Genomic DNA, 12,453 nt, shown 5'->3' on the forward strand with positions numbered 1-12,453 from the left:
GTCAGACTGTATAGACCAGTGGTCCCCAACCTGTTTCGGTTCCTGTACCGCCAACTGAATTTTCCTCTGCCCTGAGTACCCCTGAAGTACCACCTCATGTGCATTTTGCCAATCGTGAGTCTTCTCAAGTACCCTCTATTAATAAGCCAAGTACACGCAGTGGTCCTTGGGAACCACTGGTCTAGACCATGAAACTAAGACTGATATGTACTGGGCGGGTAGTGTGTGAGTATGTGGGTACATACCCTCTTCTCCAGGGAGGAGAGCAGGCTGACCAGGACAGAGATCTTACACAGCAGGCTGTCCAACTCCATGTCTGGACCTCTACCCGTGTTCTGAAAGGAGGTACATTAATATAGTAAGTTGCTGTGTGCTATGTGGAATACAGATGGACATACACTGAGTGTACAAAGCATTAGGAACAACTTCCTAATATTTGAGTTTCACCCCCCTTTGCCCTCAGAACTGCCTCAATTCGTCGGGGCATGGACTCTACAAGGTGTCGAAAGCGTTCCACAGGGATGCTGCCACATGTTGACTCCAGTGCTTCCCACAGTTGTGTCAAGTTGGCTGGATGTCCTTTGGGTGGTGGACCATTCTTGATACACACGGGATACTGTTGAGAGTGAAAAACCCAGCCGCGTTGCAGTTCGTGACACAAACGGTGCTCCTGGCACCTACTACCATACCCTGTTCAAAGGCACTTAAATATTTTGTCTTGCCCATTCACCCTCTGACTAGCATACATACACAATCAATGTCTCAATGGTCTCAAGGATTAAAAATCCTTCTTTAACCTGTCTGCTCTCCTTCATCTACACTGATTGAAGTGGATTTAACAAGTGACATCAATAAGGGATCGTAGTTTTCACCTGGATTCACCTGGTCAGTCTATGTCAAGGAAAGAGCAGGTGTCCTTAATGTTTTTTACACTCAGTGTACTGTATATTGTACCCCATGAAGGGAACATAGAGCATTTTTATTTTCAATTGGTGCACTAGAGGGCGTAACAAAGCAGATTTCCATTATTTTTTGTCTTTTTAGTTTGCAGGTCCCCTGTGGACCATAGTAGAGTAGACAGAGGGTTACAGACAAGGTATGACTGACGGGCAGGACAGACAGGACAGGACAGACAGGACAGACAGGGTAGGACAGACAGGACAGACAGAACAGGACAGACAGGACAGACAGGGTAGGACAGACATGACAGGACAGACAGGACAGGGAAAGATAGACAGGGCAGGACAGACAGGACAGGACAGACAGGACAGACAGACAGGGCAGGACAGACAGGACAGGACAGACAGGACAGACAGACAGGACAGGACAGACAGGACTCACAGGACAGACAGGACAGGTCAAACAGGATATATCACAAAAGGGATGTACCTGTGGCTTGGTGGAGGTTAAAGGGCAGATAGGATGGTCAAACACTTTGGCCAGCGTCTCCAAACTGGACATGATCAGGTCAATCTCACTGTGGATCAGAGAATCCATTTCATTTTCTCCTCATGATAACCAACAAAGCCATCACATCCCAAACACCAAATGACGCAGATCACTTGAACTGTAATAGCAGTAATAACATGGTGAAACCCACCTGTTGAGCCCCTGGCATGCGGTGCCCAGGGTTTGGTGTAGATGGCGTAGGCCTGTTGCTCCTCTACGTAGACCCTCCACATCCAGAGGCAGCTCACTGCGCAGATACTCACTGAGCAGCCCAACCACCTCACCTGCCATGCTGTGAAACCAGGGGACCACAAACACCACTCAAGCAAGTTGAAGAGAGACACCACAGGAAAGTGCTAAAGTACTTTCATCTCTAAATCCCCAGACCAATATTACACATTTTGTACATCTATATACTCATGGTGTGTGATGGGGACTTCTGTACCTGGATGTGTTGAGCTCCTGTAGCCTGTGGAGGAAGAGGAGGTGTGGGGACGGGGTCACAGGGAGTCCAGTGGGGGGAGCTATACTGACCGAGACTGGGAATGGGCTGGGACTCCACACCAGCCCTGGCTTCTCATCATCACCTGAGCTCTCATCCCCAGGCTCCATGTCCCTCCCCACAGGGTACAGCAGAGGGGTGACCAGACCCTTATGGGGGTACTGGTACCCCAACACCAGGTCCCCCAGTGTACGGAAACAGTTCACCTGCACCCCCTGAGAAGTCTGTGGGGAAACATACACACAGACATACACTGGGTGTACAAAGCATTAGGAACACCTTCCTAATATTGAGTTTCATCCCCTTTTGCCCTCAGAACAGCCTCAATTCATCGGGGCATGGACTCTACATGATGTCGCAAGCGTTCCACAGGGATGCTGGCCCATGTTGACTCCAATGCATCCCGCAGTTGTGTCAAGTTGGATGGATGTCCTTTGGGGGATGGACCATTCTTGATACACACTGGAAACTGTTGAGTGTGAAAGCCCCAGCAGCATTGCAGTTCTTGACACAAACAGATGCCTCACAAATCCTCAACTGACAGCTTCAATAAATAGTACCCACAAAACACCAGTCTCAACGTCAACAGTGAAGAGGCGACTCTGGGATGCTGGCCTTCTAGGCAGAGTTCCTCTGTGTTCTTTTTCCCATCTTAATATTTTCTTTATATTGGCCAGTCTGAGATATGGCTTTTTCTTTGCAACTCTGCCTAGAAGCTGCCAGTTGAGGACTTGTGAGGCGTCTGTTTCTCAAACTAGACACTCTAATGTACTTGTCTTCTTGCTCAGTTGTGCACCGGGGCCTCCCACTCCTCTTTCTATTCTGGTTAGAGCCAGTTTGCTCTGTTCTGTGAAGGGAGTAGTACACAGCGTTGTACGAGATCTTCAGTTTCTTGGCAATTTGTCACATGGAATAGCCTTCATTTCTCAGAACAAGAATAGGCTGACGAGTTTCAGAAGAAAGTTCTTTGTTTCTGGTCATTTTGAGCCTGTAATCGAACCCACAAATGCTGATGCTCCAGATACTCAACTAAAGAAGGCCAGTTTTATTGCTTCTTTAATCAGTTTTCAGCTGTGATAACATAATTGCTAAAGTGTTTTCTAATGATCAATTAGCATTTTAAAATAATAAACTTTGATTAGCTAACACAACGTGGCATTGGAAAACAGGAGTGATAGTTGCTGATAATGGGCCTCTGTATGCCTGTGTAGATATTCCATCAACAAATCTGTTGTTTCCAGCTACAATAGTCATTTACAACATTAACAATGTCTACACTGTATGTCTGATCAATTTGATGTTATTTTAACTGACAAAAAATGTGGTTTTCTTTCAAAAACAAGGACATTTATATATTTAAGCATTAAGGCCCGGGGGGTGTGGTATATAGCCAATATACCACGACTAAGGGCTGTTCTTAAGCACGACGCAACGCAGAGTGCCTGGACACAGCCCTTAGCTGTGGTACATTGGTCATCTATCACAAACCCCTGAGGTGCCTTATTGCTATTATAAACTGTTTACCAATGTAATTATAACACTAAAAATAAGTGTTTTGTCATACCTGTGGTATACGGTCTGATATACCACGGCTATCAGCCAATCAGCATTCAGGGCTCGAACCACCCAGTTTCTAAATATATATATATATATAGAACCTACACAACACAGGTGATCATCATGTTCTTAAACTGTTCCTAAAAGCTCCTAAAGCTTGGAAGACTGTCTCAGATATGCAGTGCATCTGTTCAGAGTCAGTATATGTTGTTCTAACATTATCCACAACAGAAAAATGGCTGTTGATGTTTTGAATGTGACTGCATGTCTCCAGAGCTCCTCGTGTCTGGAAGCCTAAATGACCTGGATACACTCAGAAGGGACATTTGGAAAAGAGGTGCTAATCTCCTAGATCCTGGAGGTGCCAAACAGAAGCCACGGCCCCTCACCTCTGTTTGAATGGCCACATCAAACACACACCATCCAGCGGGCTGCAGAAACCCCTACTATCCCCACAGGCCAGGAGATGGTATCACAACCAACGACCCACGTCCTGGTCACTGCCAAGGTTGGCTGCCATGAGTCATGAGTGTTCCAGCAGTTTACTAGCCGACCTCTGTGTCCTGAGCCAGTCTACCGTACACACCCGCTGCCCGATATAAACAACACTCCAACAGACAGACGCCTCAGACATGTACAGTAAACACGAGGGGGAAACACACGTTCAACAGCCATAGACAAACACATTAAGGTGCCAGTCAAAGACACAAAGAGTGTTTACACTAAATGCACTCATAATACCCACAACGCTGCAGGCACAGACCTATTAGATGTCATGGACAAACTCAGACACAGAGCCCACGGGGCACTCACTGCAACACCGCAAAACAGAAAAAAATATGTTCACGTCTTCATTTTAGAAATGTTTGTTTTTCTTGTGTGGTTTGATTTTTTGGGTGGGGGGCAGACATTACCTGCCTCAGCTGCCAGGGACTTCAAATGATTGATGCATTTTTTTTCCGAGGAGCTCTTGAAAAGTGATTATAAAGCAAATAAGGACAGAATGACACAAGGAGACAAAAATGGCCTCTCTTTTTGCTCAAAATATCCCTCTCTTTAAAATAACTCTCTCAGAAAAACTAGGAAGCAAACCCCCTAATCCCTACGTGGTAATGGCTTCAAAGCCAACGAGACAATCTGCTTATTGGAGACTTTAGTGACTTCAGGGGAAAACAAATGAAGCTGAGATACAGTAATGTGGATAAAAGCCCTGATCTGTCAATAAAGTATTTGAGCTGTTGTCTTTGGACTTGCGCACCTAGTCACGGTGAAGGAATGTACAAAACCTTTTAGTTTTTAGTTTTTGTGTGTTTTGGTCCTGATAATAATTAGGACCAGACACTGCGGCTCTTGAATTGAGTCGTCCCCAATAGTTACTGTGTCTAATACACACACATATAACCGCCACACACCAACCAATCCCAGCCACCCCTATCCTCTGCCCGGCTAACCCTGAACACACACATCCCTGTCCATGACACACACACACACACACACTCAAAGCACAAACAGACCCAACCCCCTTTGGAGCACTGGTCAACGACCCAGTGCATGGGTAGCGCAGGAATCTGTGACACACACACACACACAATTTGTCCTCTGTGCAGCTGAGGTCACGCTCAGAGCATGTGGCAACATGGCAGAAAGAGATGCCGTTCAAACATCAAGGTCTGTAGCAGAATGAGCCCAGTATGTGAACACAAGACGCTTCCTGTTTCCATTAAAACAGACAGCACAACTCTGTTGTCGTAGAGTAACGATAACAACTACAGTATTGTACTACACATTCTTTCTCGTTAGTGGTTGCTACAAGAGGATACTGTTGTACATGTAGGTTACAGTATATTAGCTTATTTACCAGGCACAGATAAGGGTCTACCTTTGCCCTCCCACTCGCCAAGTGAGTTTTGTTCTTGTCTTGCTTCTTGCTAGCTTGATGATAGTTGTTTGTGCCCTTATGGTACTGTAAATAATTCAATCATTTATATATACAGTCCCAGTCAAAAGTTTGGACACTCCTACTCATTCAAGGGTTTTTCTTTAATTTTACTATTTTCTACATTGTAGAATAATAGTGAAGACATCCAAACAAGGAACAGTTGATGTTGAGATGTGTCTGTTACTTGAACTCTGTGAAGCATTTATTTGGGCTGCAATTTCGGATGCTTGTAACTCTAATGAACTTATCCTCTGCAGCAGAGGTAACTCTGGGTCTTCATTTCTGTGGCGGTCCTCATGAGAGCCAGTTTCAACATTGCGCTTGATGGTTTTTGCGACTGCACTTTTCCGGTTTGACTGACCTTCATGTCTTAAAGTAATGATGGACTTGTTTCTCTTTGCTTATTTGAGCTGTTCTTGCCATAATATGTACTTTTACCAAATAAGCTATCTTCTGTATACCAACCCTACCTTGTCACAACACTACTGATTGGCTCAAACGCATTAAGGAATTCCACAAATTAACTTTTAACAAGGCACACCTGTTAATTGAAATGTTATTCCAGGTGACTACCGCGGTGCATCTGGTTGAGAGAATGCCAAGAGTGTGCAAATCTGTCAAGGCAAAGGGTGGCTACTTCGACAAATCTCAAATATAAAAAATACATTGATTTGTTTAACACATTTTTGGTTACTACATGATTCCATAAGTGTTATTTCATTGTTTTGATGTCTTCACTATGATTCTACAATGTAGGACCAAGTCTGGGACATCCTGATCTAGAGAGTGTCCTAACCCTGGTCCTTGAGTACCCCCAACAGTACACATTTTTCAATTACAGCCGTGGACAAACACACCTCATTCAGCTCATTGAGGGCTTGATGATTAGTTGACAAGTTGAATCAGGTGTACTTGTCCAGGGTTATAATAACAATATTGAGCGTACACGAGGCCAGGGTTGGGAAACACCTCTATACTCTAGCTAACCACCATATACTAAAATATCCACAGCCAGCCATAAATCATGAGTTAGAAGATTATGAAGTTAATTATTAGTTAAGAGGATTGAAGATAAATCACAATCAGTAAAAAAAATGAAATCTGATTTTTCATCAACAAGCATTTCGCTATACCCGCATTAACATCTGCTAAACATGTGTATGTGACCAATCAAATTTGATTTGATTTTGATCAATGATCAGCAGATAGCCCACCCTCTTTTCTCAATGTCAATCATGTCTTTAGGAGGCACTGTAACTTCCTTGCTTATAATTTGCGATGAGTGTGTGCTGCTGCGGAAATAAATAGGCCAATGCTCAAAATGTAAATAACAAAATCACAACAGAAGCGGTTATTATGTTATGAATTTTGAGATATGAATGATGAAATTCATCAGGGGGGTGCCGGTGGGTGCCCTTATTCATTTTGAGCACCTGTCCCCTGACAGGTCTGTGCACAGCCCTATTAGTTCAGGGATTCTAAAGACGGGACAATCTCAACCTTTTCCCACAAATATTTGTCTTAATAGTAATTGTGTTAATATTAACACAGTTTGAAATAAATATTTTGATAGACCAAAGTATCAGCTATTTATTTTCTCATAAATTTGCAACTAACTGGATTCATGTCAACTTTGTCAGACACCATAAAAGGCTAATTTCGTTAGCATTTTAGCACGTTTTTGTTTTTACATAAAACAACAATCATGCCTCCCGAGTGGCACAGTGGTCTAAGACACCGCATCGCAGTACTAGCTGTGCAACTAGAGATTCTGGGTTCGAGTCCAGGCTCTGTTGCAGCCGGCCGAGACTGGGAGACCAATGGGGAGGTGGACAATTGGCCCAGCGTCGTTCAAGTTAGGGTAGGGTTTGGCCAGCAGGGATGTTGTCCGATTGCGCACTAGCGACTACTGTGGTCGGCCGGGCGCAGTGCATGCTGATATGGTTGCCAGGTGTACAGTGTTTCCTCCGACACATTGGTGCGGCTGGATTCTGGGTTAATTGGGCATTGTGTCAAGAAGCACTGCAGCTTGGTTGGGTTGTGTTTCGGAGGACGCACGGCTCTCAACCTTCGCCTCTCCTGAGTCCGTGCGGGAGTTGCAACGATGAGACAAAACGGTAACTACCAATTGGATACCACGAAACTGGGGAGAAAAAGGCAAACTTAAAAAAAATAATAATAATACAAATTTAAAAATAAAACGACATTCATAAAGCAAACATTATCACACAGCAAATACTTCAAAAGTGTGAACATTTGTTGCAGAACAGCGATTTTTTATGAATATTGACCCCAAAACAATATTTTGAGGGAGTTAGCCATCAGTGATGGATTTAACAAGCCACTGACGGAGTTGACAACGATACTCAAAACATTTTCACCCCTAAAAATTAAAGTTCAATATAAACATTTCTAAAACATGGATAATTATTCATGTGAAAATCCCCAATAAAAACATGACCATTCTATCAGATCATTCAACATAAATAAATCTGACGGAGTTGACAGCTCATTCAAGTCATATACACAGTAGCAATTTCATTTTTCCTCAGTTGCTTTATGATTCTAAAACCTTATCTAACATACTTGAACCAGAATTCAAATTATCTTGATCTATCAGGCAGATGGAGTTGACAGTTTATGGTTGTGACCATGGTGATTTCAATATTGTTTGTTTAAATCTATCAAAAGGAGAGAAGTTTACAGACCATGAGAAGTCTTGTGACACTACAACAAGGGGTCCTGATGGTATAGCTGCCCCTGCTTATTCCTGATTCATTTAGGATTTTAGACATATTAACCAAATCTCCGGGCACATCGTTTAGGAATCTGAGTTTTGAGAGAAATGTTCTTTAAAGTCCCAGAGGGTTATTGCAAGAAACGACATAAAATAATTGTTCAGTTAATATCTATCATTGGCAGTTTATAGAATTCTAAACACTTTTTTGAAGGGTTTCAAATTGGGATCCTTCGCTCCAGACAAAGGCATTTCCATACTATAGAGCTGACATGGAAATGACTAACATAGAAAGTATTTAGAAAATTCCCAAAACAGATCTTTTCCCTTATAAAATTATCATAAATATTTTTTAAGCTCAAATATATATATTTTGTAACTATAAAAACAATGTTTCCCTGTCGAACAAGGATTGTCCCGACTTTCAATGTGAGTGGGGTATGGAGACTCAAACATGAACTTTAATGATGGTCACTCACCTGAACAGCTAACAGGCCATCTACATCAGGAAGAATACGATAAGTGTGAACGTGCCGTTGGAACCTGAAAAGGGGAAAATAACATTTATAAAGGTACTATGAACTCCAAGACATCACAACAGCACTATACCACTGGGACAGAAATAAACTGAGGAAGAGCAGATGTGCTGCCCTTGTTAAAAAACACTGCCACTTTATAAACAAGACGCCAATTTGTTGATGGTGTGACTCATTTAAGTGGTTATTTTAGCAACTTCACAGTCCACTGCGGTAGCATGAGACTACATGACTACCCACACACCTACTGTTTTTACACATCACTGTTTACACAAGCCACAGCTACACAAACCGTCCTGAGGGGTGTCACTCGCCTGAAACATGTGGGCTTCATGTTCCATAATAATGACTTGGTAGTAAAATCATACCACTAGTCTTTGTCAAGTACACAAAGGAGAGCTAACTTTTATCTCTACTACCTCACACGACCTTGAGACACAGTACAGTAAATTCCTGTAACTCCCCCTCTGTTAATAGCCCCCTGTTGAAAGCCTTCTGTTGAAAGCCCCTTGTTGAATTTTATTTATCCATTATTTTACCAGGTAAGTTGACTGAGAACATGTTCTCATTTGCAGCAACGACTTGGGGAATAGTTACAGGGGAATGAATGAGCCAATTGTAAACTGGGGATTATTAGCTGACCGTGATGGTTTGAGGGCCAGATTGGGAATTTAGACAGGACATCGGGGTTAACACCCCTACTCTTACAATAAGTGCCTTAATGACCTCAGAGAGTCAGGACACCCGTTTAACGTCCCAACCGAAAGACAGCACCCTACACAGGGCAGTGTCCCCAATCACTGCCTTGGGGCATTGGGATATTTTTTAGACCAGAGGAAAGAGTGCCTCCTACCAGCCCTCCAACACCACTTCCAGCAGCATCTGGTCACCCATCCAGGGACTGACCAGGACGAACCCTGCTTAGCTTCAGAAGCAAGCCAGCAGTGGTATGCAGGGTGGTATGCTACTGGCATAAAAAATCCCCTTGTTGAAAGCTTGACCCTGTGATGCCTGGTAGAAAAGCAGACGTACAATTCATCTAAAAGGAATGCATATTTCCCAGTAATGAAGTTAGAGAATATGCAAAGAAACAGTAGACCTGTATTGATGTGGAGATTAGATTAGATTTAGACAGTGTCTAAATTACATCTAGACACCGTTGGCTTAGAGAACACGAAACACAATATATACCTCGGCCTAAACATCAACGTCACACGTAACTGCCACAAAGCTATGAACGATCTGAGAGACAAGGCAAGAAGGGCCTTTTATGCCATCAAAAGGAGCATCAAACATCATTAGTGTACAGTAGGCCTGTTTTAATGTGGAGAGTGTGGGAGACGGGGGGAGGGGGACATCAAATTTGACGTACCAATTAGGATCTGGCTAAAAATATTTTTCAGTTCTAGAACCCATTGCCCTTTATGGTTGTGAGGTCTGGGGTCGGCTCACCAACCAAGAATTCACAAAATAGAACAAACACCAAATTGAGACTCTTGCAGACGCATGCAGAATTCTGCAAAAATATCCTCTGTGTACAACGTAAAATAACAAATAATGCTTACAGAGCGGAATTAGGCCGATACCCGCTAATTATCAAAATCCAGAAAAGAGCCATTAAATTCTACAACCACCTAAAAGGAAGTGATTCCCAAACCTTCCATAACAAAGCCATCACCTACAGAGAGATGAACCTGGAGAAGTGTCCCTTAAGCAAGCTGGTCCTGGCACTCTGTTCACAAACACAAACACACCCCACAGAGCCCCAGGACAGCAACACAATATATATTTTTTAATTTAACCTATATTTACCAAGGCAAATCAGTTAAGAACAAATTCTTATTTACAATGACCGCCTATTAGACCCAACCAAATCATGAGAAAACAAAATGATAATTACTTGACACATTTGAAAGAATCAACAAAAAAGCAGAGCAAACTAGAATGCTATTTGGCCCTAAACAGAGAGTACACAGTGGCAGAATACCTGACCAGTGTGACTGACCCAAACGTTGACTATGTACAGACTCAATGAGCATAACCTTGGGCAGACCTGGCAGACCCATATCTACTGGGTGAAATACCACAGTGTGCCATCACAGCAGCAAGATTTGTGACCTGTTGCCACAAGAAAAGGGCAACCAGTGAAGAACAAACACCACTGTAAATGCAACCCACATTTAGGTTTATTTATTTTCCCTTTTGTACTTTAACCATTTCCACATCGTAACAACACTGTATATAGACATAATATGACATTTTAAATGTCTTTAGTCTTTTGGAGTGTAACTTTTACTATACATTTTTATTGTTTATTTCACTTTATTCATTATCTAGTTCACTTGCTTTGGCAATGCTAACATATGTTTCCCATGCCAATAAAGCCCTTCAATTTAATTGAATTGAGAGAGAGGGAGCAAACGAGCGAGCGAGGGAGGGAGTGGGGGAGTGAGAAAGAGAGAGTGAGTGAGAAAGAGACAGGGAGTGAGAAAGAGAGAGGGAGTGAGAAAGAGAGAGGGAGTGAGAAAGAGAGAGGGAGTGATAAAGAGAGAGGGAGTGAGAAAGAAATAGGGAGCGAGTGAGTGAGCAGCATGAGCAGCAGTGGGGCTCAGCTTTCAGGAATGTGTCTGGCTCAGGGCCGCTTTGCACAGAGAGCCATGTGGTCACAGCAGCTCCCTCCCTCTTCCAGGGGCCCCAAGGAAGACTGAATGAAGGAGAGAGGAGACGAGAGGAGAGGGGGGCAGGGAGCCCTAACCAGGGTTACACACACACACACTGGCCAGGCTGGGTTGGGCTGTATCAGGACAGGGCAGCCTGAGTGTTCTTGGGCCACAGCCTTTTCCCTGCCCACCGGCCCAGCTCTGGGTGAGACTGATGGAGATGACAGAGAGACAGGCTGCTGAATACAATACAGACATTGAGACAGTCATTGAGACAGTCTATAAAACTTGTGAATATGAGGTTAGTTCCCCTTCCACTGACATGTAGGGGAAAGTTACCAGTGTCCCGTGAGCAGGTGTGGGTGTCTGACTGCGAGCACCACTGGGTTCATAATGACCATACACACTCAGAGATGGAAAAGAAGTGTGTGTGTGTGTGTGTGTGTGTGTGTGTGTGTGTGTGTGTGTGTGTGTGTGTGTGTGTGTGTGTGTGTGTGTGTGTGTGTGTGTGTGTGTGTGTGTACTCACAGCAGACAGAGGGCGTAGGCTCCAGGCACGGACTCACTGTCCCTGACAAGGAAGCTGCCGTCCCTCCCAGCCCGGGCCAACAGGTCCTCTGCATGCACACGGCTGATGTCACGGTGGTACCACGCCGCCATCGCCATGACATCCGACGGTGTTGTTGTCCACCTGTCAGTCAGTGGCGTGTCTGTCTTTCCAACAGAGTAAACCACAGTAAGGTAGAAGGTCAGAGGCGACACACACAGTCTGTCTCAGACACCTGTGTCATGGCACCATGGGACCCTCCAATCAGGTTGTGCTGTCCTCTTGAGTGTTCACAGCTTCTCCAGCATTCTGGTCCTAATTAATAAGGTCAACTCAGGAACATCAACAGCAGCCCTCCTCATTTACTACAGGCACCCCCTCCGGGGTCTTACTGGGTTACGCGTCCTGTTGTGGTTGAGGATTGTTGCCGTTGTAGAGTCAGAGTGAATAACCCTCCCACAGATTTCTGTGTGTGTCCAGATTCCAGAACTACAGTTGCTTCCTCTTGATGAACTTTGGCCCACCTT

The 12,453-nt window shown here is 43.9% G+C and overlaps 1 protein-coding gene across 1 annotated transcript in view; it reads right to left on the reverse strand.

Annotated features, from left to right (window-relative positions):
- LOC139391097 (phosphatidylinositol 3,4,5-trisphosphate 5-phosphatase 2B-like) overlaps positions 1-12,132 on the reverse strand; it is a 26,546-nt gene extending 14,414 nt beyond the window's left edge. Inside the window, exons 1-6 of the mRNA XM_071138615.1 lie at positions 11,909-12,132; positions 8,664-8,727; positions 1,895-2,175; positions 1,601-1,741; positions 1,390-1,477; positions 246-335 (exon numbers count right to left, since the gene is read on the reverse strand). Coding sequence (XP_070994716.1) covers positions 246-335; positions 1,390-1,477; positions 1,601-1,741; positions 1,895-2,175; positions 8,664-8,727; positions 11,909-12,045 — 801 coding nt within the window. The 5' untranslated portion in view covers positions 12,046-12,132. The remainder of the gene's footprint in view (positions 1-245; positions 336-1,389; positions 1,478-1,600; positions 1,742-1,894; positions 2,176-8,663; positions 8,728-11,908) is intronic.
- Between the last annotated feature and the right edge of the window lie 321 nt (positions 12,133-12,453).

This window comes from Oncorhynchus clarkii, chromosome 31 (assembly GCF_045791955.1).
Source record: "Oncorhynchus clarkii lewisi isolate Uvic-CL-2024 chromosome 31, UVic_Ocla_1.0, whole genome shotgun sequence".
Lineage (NCBI taxonomy): Eukaryota > Metazoa > Chordata > Actinopteri > Salmoniformes > Salmonidae > Oncorhynchus > Oncorhynchus clarkii.